Source organism: Hippoglossus hippoglossus, chromosome 7 (assembly GCF_009819705.1).
Source record: "Hippoglossus hippoglossus isolate fHipHip1 chromosome 7, fHipHip1.pri, whole genome shotgun sequence".
Lineage (NCBI taxonomy): Eukaryota > Metazoa > Chordata > Actinopteri > Pleuronectiformes > Pleuronectidae > Hippoglossus > Hippoglossus hippoglossus.
In genome coordinates, this window is record NC_047157.1 from 14,872,001 (window position 1) to 14,884,444 (window position 12,444).

Sequence of the window (12,444 nt, forward strand, 5' to 3'; positions counted from 1 at the left end):
TTGCAGCCTGAGTGAGCAGTGCTTCAGCCCACCTCCTGCCACGTGGGTCCTGGAGGACTGTGGCCGGAGCAGGTGAATTAAGGTGTGGGCTGAGAGGTGTGGTGTGTTTGTTCACTCTCCCCCTCCTTCTCCTTCTCCTCCTCCCTGCTCTCTTCGCCTGCCCTGTGGGACTGTTTAGTGAAGAGACGGGGAGGGGGGCTCGATCGCCCTGCTGCTATGACAGTTGCCGAGACACACAAACCGGTTTAAGATATTTCTTATTTGTCTTCTTTGTCTGCCACAGGAATACCTCACAGGATGTAAAGGTGATTGGTTGTGAATGAGGTATTTTTACAGAGATTAGTCTCAGGTAACGCTCATCAACCTTTTACAGTCTGTTTCTGGGGAATTACTTTTGTTTTGCTTTCTGTTTTCAACAGCCCTGGGAGCAACACCGCGTTATTTGGAAGATGCGGCTGTTTCTACGCCGGCGTATGTCCCCTCTGAAACTGGTGATCCTCGGTGGGACTCTGTTCTTGGTGGTGCTGGTGGTTCTGCAGAGGGATGTCGGTTCTGCGCCTGACGGGGACCCCTGGCTAAAGGATTTGGTGGACAAGAAGGACAAGGTGTTGGTCATGGTCCGAGATGTCGTCAAAAACATTGGTTTCCAGATCAGAGCTCCGGAGCCGCAACCGCCTGAGCAGGAGCTGCCCACCAAGGACGTCAAGTGCCCCACTGGCTTCTACACACAAGCTGAACTCAAGCCTCACCTGGAAAGACCTCTGCAGGACCCCAAGAGCCCTGGGGCTGATGGGACGCCGTTCCAAAAAGACCACATGAGCCCAGAGGAGGAGAAGGAGAAGGAGGAGGGCATGACGCGGCACTGTTTCAACCAGTTTGCCAGCGATCGCATTTCACTCAGCCGTAGTCTCGGGGATGACTCCAGGCCTGTGGAGTAAGAGCATGTTGTCAGAATATTCTCAGATAGTTAAGACTAATCTCTGTGTCACATGTGACAAGTTTGCTGATGTGTACACAGCACAGGCCAGATAATGTCCGGTGTGTTTTCTGGGTGTGGTAAATTATTATTTCATAATATCACATTCAAACAGTCTTAACATTCAGATTAGCCTTTAACTGAGCATGGAGCGGCAGCGTGCATGTCAGTGTCCCTGATAATTGAGACTAAGGCTTTATCTAAATTGTTATAAACATTATCTCTTTCTGTTAATGTTTGTCCAACTTGACATGAAAACATGTTACTGGTTTGATGGCCTTGAACTATTTATTGTATAGAGCCTTTATAGAGCGGACTGTTTATGACTGCACATTGAGCTATTTAGGTACAAAATATGTGACCCTGCAGGACTAACTCTTTCACACTCTTCTCTCACGGCAGTTCTTGTTCTCTCTCTGTCTCTCTTTGTGTTTTTACGTGGCTTGCCTCGCTCAGGTGCGTGGAGAGGAGGTTTCGCCGCTGTCCTCCTCTGCCCAACACCAGCGTTATTATCGTCTTCCACAATGAGGCTTGGTCTACGCTCCTCAGGACGGTCTACAGTGTTCTGCACACATCTCCCGCAATCCTGCTCAAAGAGATCATCATGGTAGATGACGCGAGTACTGCAGGTACACACTAATGCCAAAACATACTCAGAAGACTCAACTGACAGCAGAGTATAAACGACTGCTTTGTTCATCAGCAGGGTGACAGTGGGAGAGGCAGTTTTATCCCAGTATTCTCTCTCATTTATGCTCTTTTCAGGCTCATAAATTAGGGAGAAATGTGTTAATCTAAGGTCTTAATGTTTCTACTCACAGAAAACCCCAAAAAATGGTGCTTGCTGTAAACGGCCTGTGTTGCATTGCAAGAAAAAAATCTTTTATAGAAAGGCATAGATAATTTGTTCATAATATTTATCTTAAACGTTACAAATTTTACTTTATCTTCCTGCTAATGTGTTTAAAACTTACAAATAAAAAAAGCTCATAATATTGACAGTTGCACTTACTGTCTACGGGGCTTGTTTCATAAAAAAAAGTTACACGAGACATAATGAAATAATAATGATATCATCCAAGGTGAGCTGCAGACCACAAAGTGAGAAAAAAATAAGATAGAAGTTATCTATTAATTAAATTTGACCTTTTAGTTTTTAGGGCAGCATTCCAGTCACAGTCAGGAGTGAGCTCTGATAAGATAACATAGAAGGGTGTTCGCTTGGGATTTTTTCTTCAGTTTCCTTTATGTGCAGCATGCAAACACAGTAGTCGGCAGGTAGGGTTTTGTTTTAAATGGCAGAAGACACTTCAATTGGACTGAATGTGTATAGAGACGACAGAGTCAAGTTTCATAGTGTCACTGTGCCACATGTATGTCCACAACTCTGGGTCCAGTGAAACACAAGTTGCTGTGGTGGCACTGACTCGACAGCAGAAAGATGGAGAACATCTAACCCTCCAGCTGCTACACAGCCACAGTGAGAGTTGGCAGAAGAGACGAAACAGTTGTGATAAAAGAGGAACTTTGTCATACAGTATAACAGTGCTTACTTGCTTATTAGCTGGATATTCAAGCCTATTCAAATATTCTTAGTTACTATCAGTTTTGAGCTAAAGAGCCGTTACCGTCAGCTGTATTTACACGCTTCCTACTTTACCCAAACTTCCCCTTTCTGTCAGCAGAGAAACTGCTTTCTGTCATTGTGTAATGACATGTGGTTGGTGGGCTCACTCAAGCTAAAAATTATGAGAAAACATTAGGCGTGCCTCGTTGCCATAAGTACTCTACGAGGGGAAGTATGACCCAGTTTTACCAGCAACGTTTCCACTTAATTTGCTTATTATCTTATAGCAGGCTATAGGTTTTAGGTTTAGAGTCTGTTGCACATGAGACCACACGTAAACTCAAAATTGTTGGTTGGTTTCGTAAGTCTTACCACACTGCAGCAAAGTGAGAAGTTCAATCACCACAGCACGCTTCAGAGGACTTTTTTCTTTTCAAGTTACTTGAGAATCTTGTGATTAATTTATTTTTCTCTCTGCAGAGCACCTGAAGCTCCAGCTGGATGAGTACGTGCGTCAGCTGAAGATCGTCCGTGTGGTGAGGCAGGTGGAAAGGAAGGGTCTCATCACAGCGAGGTTGCTGGGTGCCAGTCTCGCTCAGGGAGAAATTCTCACATTTCTTGATGCACACTGTAAGAAACCACACACGACAACAACACCCAAGCCTAATGTTAAGTCGTTTTAATCAGTAGCACTGCCAGAGTTGTTCATCCAAGTTTTTGGACAATTTGAAACGGTCTTCACTTTAAATATACCATTAAAACTAAGTATGTTTTAAAACCATAACATATAAGAGGAAGAGAGGGGTTAAATGTAGCATGTTTGTTAGACAGACATCTGTGTGAGGCCAGAAAATATACCTGTGGTCTGGGAGTGACCGTTTTGAGGCACACATTTATTTATTTATCATATTTGTGCTCTTTTTATGTTGATTTACTTTAACACCCTCAAATGTTCTGTACCTGCATGTTAAAAGGGTCTTGAATTCTGATCTAATCCGAGAATTCTGTCAACTTGACATATTCTATGACTTTGTCCTCATTGCTGCCAATACTGGTTGCTAACACTAATGCTAGCACTCTGATTATTGGCAGTAAAAGTATTTCATATGGAAGAAGTTAAAAAGGAAATACAAAGTGATATTTCTCCTCCTTCCCGTGTATAGGTGAGTGTTGGCCGGGATGGCTCGAGCCCCTGTTGGCCCGCATTGTTGAAGAGCCCACTGCTGTGGTGAGTCCCGAGATCACCTCCATTGACCTCAACAGCTTCAACTTCAACCGGCCTGTGGCCACCAACCGCGCTTCCAACAGAGGGAACTTTGACTGGAGCTTGACTTTCGGCTGGGAGGGAATCCCAGAGGATGCGAAGAGGCTGCGCAAGGATGAAACTTACCCTATAAAGTAAGAAGGATCACGTTGGTTTCACTTGAAACACCCCAAGTCATTTTAAGTGCCTAAAGCTTTTGTACCTGCCTGTTAAACTTTCAGGACGCCTACTTTTGCTGGAGGTCTCTTCTCAATCTCAATGGAATACTTTGAACACATTGGTACATACGATGACAAGATGGAGATCTGGGGAGGTGAAAATGTGGAAATGTCATTCAGGGTCAGTCTCTTTGTTTTTACTGCCACACTTGCTCATACTGGATTACATGGCCACTCTCCCTCTTATGATCAAGTTAGAGTCTGAATTGCTAAGTGTCAAATGTGATTCATAGGTGTGGCAGTGTGGGGGTCAGCTAGAGATCATCCCTTGTTCCGTGGTGGGCCATGTCTTCCGCACCAAGAGCCCCCACACGTTCCCCAAAGGCACAGAGGTCATCACTCGTAACCAGGTGCGCCTGGCTGAGGTCTGGATGGACGACTACAAGCATATTTTCTACCGCCGCAACAAGAACGCTGAAACTATGGCCAGGGAGGTGAGTGTGACCTGTCGACGGCGATCAAATGTTAAATGCACACGGATACAATGCTGTTTCTTCTCACCTCTTTCACATTTACACTCTTACGTGCTTCAATGTTATAGCATAAGTATGGGGACATCTCGGATCGCTTGAAACTAAGAGATCAGCTGCAATGCAAGAACTTCACCTGGTACCTAAACACAATCTACCCAGAGGCCTTTGTCCCAGACTTAACACCAATACAATTTGGAGCAGTAAGTCATGTTTCCCTTTATGTGTCAACTGAGCACACCTCACATGTGCAGCTGAGTCTTACTCTTACTATGCGTCTGTGTTTGCACTAGCTAAGAAACTCCGGATCTCAAACCTGTCTGGATGTTGGAGAGAACAACCAGGGAGGCAAACCTATGATCATGTACACGTGTCACAACATGGGAGGCAACCAGGTACGGCGCCTCACACTGATGAAATTAAGAACAGACCATAATTTGATGCTCTCGGTTCTCTAATTGGCTGAATGTCTTCTCCAGTACTTTGAACACTCAAGTCATAAGGAGCTGCGTCACAACATTGCAAAGGAGTTGTGTCTTCATGCCAATCCTCAGCCAGAGCCAGTAAAGATCGAGTTTTGTCAGCTGAAGGGGAAAGGCTCCAGTTTGTCACCACAACAGGAGTGGGTCTTTACAGAGGTGAGGAGCTCATTTTGGAAAATATAATTTGATATCATTATTATGTCCTTTATTATGTTGGCTAAATACTTCCGACTTTTGCTGTCCGACTATAAGCCCCGAGAAACCCATGAAACCACATATCGTATTTAAACATGGGTTTTTATAAAACAAGAGATGATAATAACTGAGCTTAAGGAGTGCTGATAGTGCTAACAGCTTATAGAGTATGTTAATGTTACTCAACCCTGTCCAAACATTGATCTGCCTGTTTCATTTTAGGAAAATCTTCTGAAGAATCCCAGCAGTGGGAAATGTTTACAGCTGAAAGGAGACCAGATTCAGATGGACAATTGTAATTCTGCTGACCTCCACCAGCACTGGACCTTCAGCTGACCTCCCAGTATGTCCACCAAGTGACGCCTGGCACCTTCTTCCCCTCTCCTCAGACTCAGATCTCAGGAGCCAGCCTTATAATGATCCAGCAGTACTTCATGCTGTGCAACTCAGGGCATTTGGCCATAGTGAGTGGACCGACAAAGAGGGAGGACAGTAAAGACAGTCGCATCGGTCGAAGATTCTAAGGTCGACCTTAACATGTTTTAAATTAATTTATGATTGAATCTCAGGATAGACATTTGAAGGTGATGGGAGATACCTGCCCTCTACACAGTGTGGACGTTGAAGGCACGAGTTACAACTTGACCATGGGATTTTGGCTGTGAACTGTAATGACCTTAATTCAGTGAATTTACACTCCAGCTTGGAGCATCACTGTAGAGTGACCTTTATTTTGTTTGTCTGACAATGAATGAAATGTGACAGTATGAACAAGTGTCACTACAGATCAGGAGGTGTATGTTTTTTTTAAATTAAAAATCCTAATTCGTGTCAGTTGAGTGATTTCTACTAAAGAAATGTTAATATTTTTTATCATGAGTATCCAGAAAAACTATTCTGGAGGTTAAACAATGAATAATCTACATTATTACCGTCAAGTTTCACCTGTCCTGATTAATTACTATTGTAATTTCATGATTGTACCAGAATTTTCTGTTTTGTTTGCCAAGTGATTGTGAATAATGATTTACCAAGTGTACCACACCCTGAAATAATGATTCACTCAGAGTCCTTGTTGTGGTTACTGATGGAAATACTTATTATATCATTCGGATTCAGAGTCAGAGCAACATGTAGTCGACTGCATGGAAACATGTTCAATACTCACTTTACAGCACGAAAGCTGTCATGCCAGAGGTTATTTACTGATAAGAGCTTTGTTCTGTAACAAAGCTCTCAGAGTTTCTCTAGTCAAAGTTTACGTTTGCGCAACATTTGTCCAGGGAGCGGTTGGGCAAGGAACATTCCTACCAGTTGTTTCAGCTTTGTCTGAGTCGACCTGAATTGTGAGTTAAAGTGAAAAGTGAAGGGGCAATTTGCTAAACCGGATCTGATGGAATCTGAACATTTCATCAGTACTATACCACAAACCTGTTGAACTGTGGTGCCTGGAGGGTGCATGCATTATAAAGCATGAGGAAGCAGTTGCACAACGGTACTTTTTTCTTTGCAACAATAGGTGGCAGCATTAACTCGCTGGCAGTATTTCTGCAAGGTAAGGATGACGATTGAAATTTCATCCTGCTGTGTATGTGATGTAGCCAAGAGTGGCAACAGTAGGCAGAGAGCAGATGGGCAGTAAGATGAGCGCTGAGCCTTTGACTCGCTCTGAGGTGTTTGGACAGCTCAGGAAGGAGCTCTATGGAGAGGAGCAGTCCAGTCATTCCAACACCCACATATTTATCGTCCTGGGAGCCTCTGTGAGTACAACCTTTAAACTTCTTACAACATGACATGAGTGACGACCGTTTCTTCAGCTCTACAATTTGAAATTACATTTTCCCTTTTTAAAGCAACTTAAAGAGCAGTGGCAAGGTTCAGTCTGTTTCTCATGTTTAAAAAATGCTTTGGTAAAAATCTATAAGCTTGTTTTGAGGATGAAGACATTTCACGCATCTATATTTTAAATCGCATTTAATTCCAGACTGAAAAATCTCGTAGAGGAATGTTAGAAGGAAAAGGATTCACAGGGGAATATTGTGAGTAGTAATTAGAGTAAACTAGCACTTGTTGTCTAAAAGGTGCTGCATCGACTGCCCATTGAAAAAAGGAGATTATTTTGAACCAAAAAGCATTTTGTCCTATGTTCTTGGTCTTTTTGTTAAGAGCAGTGATCATTTTAAATGTTACACAAAGTCTCAGACGTTGCAGAGCTCGGTGTCCAAAGTCTCTCATTGCTATTTCCCCCATTACTCAACACATCTACTCACTCTCCACACCACTGAGACCACTCGTTTTTTTAAAGTTGACTTGCTCTTTGGACTCTGTTGATTGATTTACAGTCAGTGATTTATCAGTACAGGTTAAGATCATATTTCATGTTCATTTGCATTATTTGCACAGGGAGATCTCGCAAAAAAGAAGATCTATCCGACTTTATGGTGAGTATAGAAATGCTGCTCATGCACCAGTGCAGGACAGAGTGGTTTCATGTATTTATGTATCATGAGGGGTTTTCACCTTTAGCTGGTGTTCTGTATCACTGCCCCTGACTTTGTTCCCTCTGTAGGTGGTTGTTCAGAGATGGCCTGCTCCCAGATAACACCTACTTTGTGGGGTTTTCCCGGTCTAACCTGACTGTGGAGAACATCAAGACAGCATGTCTGCTTCATATGAAGGTGTAGTACATCGAAGGCTTCTCAACTTTCGACTTTATTTCTGCCCAAAAGGGCCATCTCATTGGCTGTTATTAAATGATTTTTATGAAAATCTGTTAAATGAGAAAATTATTAAATGTCCGGGGTGTGTTTTCAGGAATCATCTTAAAACCTTTTCCTTCAGGTCACTGATGATGAGAGTGAGTGTCTCTCGGCCTTCTTCAAGAAGAACTCCTACCTGAGCGGCAGGTATGATGACAGCAGCTCCTTCAACCAACTCAGTGCTCATCTGTCATCTCTGCCCGGAGGGGCCGATGCCAACCGACTCTTCTACCTGGCTCTGCCGCCCACCGTCTACCACCATGTCAGCACAAACATCAGGAGCCACTGCATGAGCTGCAAGTAAGTTTCTTTCAGTACGTAAAAACTAGGGTTAACCGGCTGTTTGATCAAATTGTTCTGAGCCGCTGCGTTTGTAAAACAGAGGCTGGAACCGGATAATTGTCGAGAAGCCGTTTGGTCGTGACCTCCAGAGCTCACAGGAGCTGTCAGCCCACCTGTCCTCCCTGTTCACAGAGGATCAGATCTACCGCATAGACCACTACCTGGGCAAGGAGATGGTCCAGAACCTCATGGTGCTCAGGTAACACACTCCACACACACACACACATCTTCAAGCACGAGACATACAGATTGGGTTTTGGTAAAAGGTTCAGTGTGTAAGATTTAGGTGAAAGGGATCTATAGTCAGAAATTAGTGATTAGTGTTGTTTTCACAAGTGTGTTTCATCTAAATTGTACGAATTGTTGTTTTCTTTACCCTAGAATGGGCCCTTTATATTTAAATACTTTATATTTACATCAGGAGCAGGTCCTCTCTACGGAGGCCTCCATGTTTTTTTACAGTTGTCCAAACTGGACAAACTAAACACCTTTTGAGATTTTATGACAACTGAAGACTGCCACAGGTTGTCTTTCATGTTTGGAAGGGGAGGGTGAGGTGAGGGGTATTCAGCTGCAGCATGCAACTTCACCACTAGATGTCACTAAAGTCTACACACTGAACCTTTAATTGGAGACTCTAATATGGCTGTGAATGTTTGTTTGTCTCTGTATGTTGTCCCTGTGATATGCTGGTGACCTGTCCAGGGTGTAATAATAGCCATAGAAGATGAATGGATGGATAATCCTAAATGTAATATATGAGATTTTAATATCTCACTTCAGGTTTGGAAATCGCATCTTTGGACCTATATGGAACAGGGACAATGTGGCCTGTGTGGTTCTCACCTTTAAGGAGCCTTTTGGCACACAGGGCCGTGGAGGATACTTCGATGACTTCGGTATCATCCGGTGAGAGGCAGCACGTTGAGATAAATGTAGCCTAATATATACAGTGGCTACAATGCCGGTGTTACTCTGGAGCCTTCACTTGCTCTGATTCCAGCTCTTTCTTCTGACAGAGACGTCATGCAGAACCATCTCCTGCAGATGCTCAGTTTGGTTGCAATGGAGAAACCTGCTTCCACCAGCCCTGATGATGTGAGGGATGAGAAGGTAAAACCAATTACTAGATAACAGGTTTGTTTGTCTTCGGTGAAGAACATCCACATCATTGTAAGCCTGTTGTTTCTCGATATGGTGCAGGTAAAGGTATTGAAGAGTATAGCTCCGGTTGCCATGTCAGATGTGGTGCTCGGCCAGTACGTCGGGGACCCTGAGGGGGAGGGCCACTCCAAACTGGGTTACCTTGACGACCCCACTGTACCAAAAGGCTCCTGCACACCAACTTTTGCCACTGCAGTGCTCTATGTTCAAAATGAAAGATGGGATGGTGAGACTAACATTTTTTTTATCTCTCCTTCTTTCACACTTTTCTGTTTGTGGTCTGTTGGATGACAGCTCCTCTGACTTTCTCCACCTTTCATGTCTGTCCTTGCACCATCCCCTCCTCCATCAGGAGTTCCTTTCATTCTGCGCTGTGGTAAAGCTCTGAACGAGCGGAAGGCAGAGGTGCGTCTGCAGTTCACTGACGTGCCAGGTGACATATTTAGCGACCGCTGTCAGAGGAATGAGCTAGTGGTGCGGGTGCAGCCAGATGAAGCCATTTACCTGAAGATGGTGACCAAGAGGCCGGGGGTCTACTTCAGCCCAGAGGAGACTGAACTGGACCTGACCTACAAGAGCAGATACAAGGTGCCTCAGGCTCACTGAACTCAAAGTATCAATCATCATCGTAGTTAACTTCTTTAAAGAATTTTCTTGAATCAACACAAATGTCAATGTGTGGAATATTCCATGTCTTACAGAGACAGTGATGGTGGTGTCACTATATCAGAATACTTGTCTAATATATAATATTATATGATATAAATCTTGTCCATTTAAAAAAACTTCTTAAGCTTCAAATATAAAACTTTATATAAGAGGTCGAGGCTGATTCTTAAACATGATGCAACATCAAACAATGCAGCTACTACTAATTATGTGTAGTAGCCAGATGTAATTGTTTAATTGTACATCAGTTAAAAACTATCTACTGTGGGCACTCATAAGTTTAAGCTGGTGTAAAAAGATAAACAGATAATGAATGAAAATATAAGCTTATATACTAAGCTGTGATAAGTTTTCATAAACTATACCTTCAGGGCAGATGTCATATTTGACAAATACATTATAAAAACACTTAAAACTATCTTAATAGCTGTGTAATACAATACAATACTTTATAAACCATTTCTAATTTGTTGTGGTAGTAAGTGTTACCATTGATGCGCTGACGCATTCATTCTCATTCTATAGAATAGATATAGTTACGTGTATACTGGAACAGTGTACAGCGTCTAACAAAATTCTATAAAGTAATCCTACCTCAGGAAGCTTACCGTGTTGAGACACTATAGATGATGATGAATCTGGAACAAAGATGTTTGTAGTTTTTTTAACAGCAGCCATCTTCCTTCAGAACGTGAAGCTTCCAGATGCTTATGAGAGACTGATACTGGATGTCTTCTGTGGAAATCAGATGCACTTTGTCCGCAGGTTGGTACAAACATTTAGTTCAGCATCTTGTTTTAAAACTGTCTTTTTTTTTTAAACTGTTCCTCTTTCTGTCATAGCGATGAGTTGCGAGAGGCCTGGAGAATCTTCACCCCCCTCCTCCACCAGATAGAGGGAGAGAAGACACAGCCCATACCTTACACATATGGAGGGTAACTACTCATTTCATCTCTTTTTCTATCAATATAATTTTAATAATGTACATGTGTAATCCTGTTAGACTTTACATATTCTATATATATTTCATATGTTTTCTCTATTTCCATGGTTTTTCAGTGTCTGTAACACACCAAATTTCCCAGCAGTGGGGCTAATAAAGGATTATCTTACTTTTCTTATTTTTTCAAGAAGATAATGCATTTCAATCTATGATGCATGTTATTCTTAAAAAAATAATTATTTTTCTCACTTTGTTTTATTTGTTGTGTCCAGTCGTGGTCCGAGCGAGGCAGACGATCTCGTGAAGAGAGCAGGATTCCGCTATGAGGGAACATACAAGTGGGTGCAGCCCCACACAACATGATGCTTCTGTCACACTCAGCAACACGTTAACACCAGCATAACAATGTTTACAGACAATAAAGTTTACTGCAATCTTTCCCCCACTGTACCATTGTGTGATTTTGTTTGCATGTACAATACGAAACCCACTGCTTTTATACCTAATCATAGAATCATAGAATGGATGTTGAAACAAACCTAAATGCTGTAGTCTGATTTGTGTGTTCACCTGGACATTTTCTGTTTCTGAATAAATCAGCTGTCACTCCCCCGTCTGCACTTTTTTTTTTCACAGAACTGTCCACAGCTAATAGCTCATCACATGAGATGTGTACAGCAGAAAAATCTTAACCTACCTTGATTGCAGTCAGATCTATTAATCTGTAGGTTATGGATGGAGTGAAGGTTCAATATTTAAACACGCTTGAATGTAAAGAATAAAAACCTTTATAGTCATCGCTAAAACACGATACTGAGCGGGATACACATTAAAGCATCAGCACTGAGGAGTGTTTATACCAGAAGGACGTGTTGGTCTGGTTTGTAAACACAGGTGTCTCTACTAATGAAAGGAGACACATTTTTAATCTCCTGCTTCAGGGAGGAACAACTTCCAGGTAGGTGCTTTAAGCTAAATTCAAATAGTAATGTTTTTGGATGACATTAATCTCTCGGTGTGTGAATTTGTTTTTATTATTGCAACATCAGTTTGCTTTTAACTTCCTGCACCAGACTGATGTTTCTTATCACCCAATGTCTGTCTCTACCAGGTTCATGGCCTAGCTGGACGGACACACACACACACACACACACACACACACACACACTCACTCTCTCTCCACACACTCCACACAATCCAGCCAGTACTCGGAGAGCCATGGAGCAAAGATGAAGGTTTTTCACTTCTCCTCTGGGACTACTGCATTTGTTCCATTATGTGCTATTATTAAGATTTTTAATTTTTTTACATCTACACAATGCAATAATAAAACTAGAATTGCACTCAGCAGAGAGCATACATCCGCCAAGGCCCCCCAATAGTCCCCTTATATTC

At 42.5% G+C, this 12,444-nt stretch overlaps 2 protein-coding genes across 3 annotated transcripts in view; both read left to right on the plus strand.

The window, feature by feature from the left end:
• galnt6 (UDP-N-acetyl-alpha-D-galactosamine:polypeptide N-acetylgalactosaminyltransferase 6 (GalNAc-T6)) overlaps nucleotides 1-6,026 on the plus strand; it is a 7,042-nt gene extending 1,016 nt beyond the window's left edge. The window contains exons 1-11 of one of the 2 annotated variants that reach the window (XM_034590840.1): nucleotides 236-305; nucleotides 420-934; nucleotides 1,433-1,605; nucleotides 3,024-3,173; nucleotides 3,707-3,941; nucleotides 4,029-4,146; nucleotides 4,259-4,459; nucleotides 4,567-4,698; nucleotides 4,789-4,890; nucleotides 4,975-5,133; nucleotides 5,395-6,026. In XM_034590840.1, coding sequence (XP_034446731.1) covers nucleotides 450-934; nucleotides 1,433-1,605; nucleotides 3,024-3,173; nucleotides 3,707-3,941; nucleotides 4,029-4,146; nucleotides 4,259-4,459; nucleotides 4,567-4,698; nucleotides 4,789-4,890; nucleotides 4,975-5,133; nucleotides 5,395-5,508 — 1,869 coding nt within the window. In that variant the 5' untranslated portion in view covers nucleotides 236-305; nucleotides 420-449 and the 3' untranslated portion in view covers nucleotides 5,509-6,026. Of the gene's footprint in view, nucleotides 1-235; nucleotides 306-419; nucleotides 935-1,432; nucleotides 1,606-3,023; nucleotides 3,174-3,706; nucleotides 3,942-4,028; nucleotides 4,147-4,258; nucleotides 4,460-4,566; nucleotides 4,699-4,788; nucleotides 4,891-4,974; nucleotides 5,134-5,394 lie in introns of those variants that run through there. The other variant, XM_034590839.1, reaches the window with a different exon arrangement.
• Nucleotides 6,027-6,368: 342 nt separating this feature from the next.
• On the plus strand, nucleotides 6,369-11,661 carry LOC117764772 (glucose-6-phosphate 1-dehydrogenase-like). Its single transcript, XM_034590842.1, has 12 exons — nucleotides 6,369-6,932; nucleotides 7,576-7,613; nucleotides 7,742-7,850; nucleotides 8,014-8,231; nucleotides 8,314-8,472; nucleotides 9,057-9,182; nucleotides 9,293-9,386; nucleotides 9,477-9,663; nucleotides 9,790-10,025; nucleotides 10,795-10,871; nucleotides 10,949-11,041; nucleotides 11,322-11,661. The coding sequence occupies exons 1-12, from the start codon at nucleotides 6,804-6,806 to the stop codon at nucleotides 11,410-11,412; spliced, it is 1,557 nt and encodes a 518-aa protein (XP_034446733.1). The 5' UTR covers nucleotides 6,369-6,803; the 3' UTR covers nucleotides 11,413-11,661.
• Nucleotides 11,662-12,444: the final 783 nt, after the last annotated feature.

Bases quoted from the DNA above. Each gene is read 5' to 3' on its own strand.
- LOC117764772 (XM_034590842.1), top strand. From the start codon at position 6,804: ATGGGCAGTAAGATGAGCGCTGAGCCTTTGACTCGCTCTGAGGTGTTT. The intron at 8,232-8,313 runs GTAAGTTTCTTT...TTTGTAAAACAG, and splicing joins AGCCACTGCATGAGCTGCAA to AGGCTGGAACCGGATAATTG. The intron at 11,042-11,321 runs GTAACTACTCAT...TGTTGTGTCCAG, and splicing joins ATACCTTACACATATGGAGG to TCGTGGTCCGAGCGAGGCAG.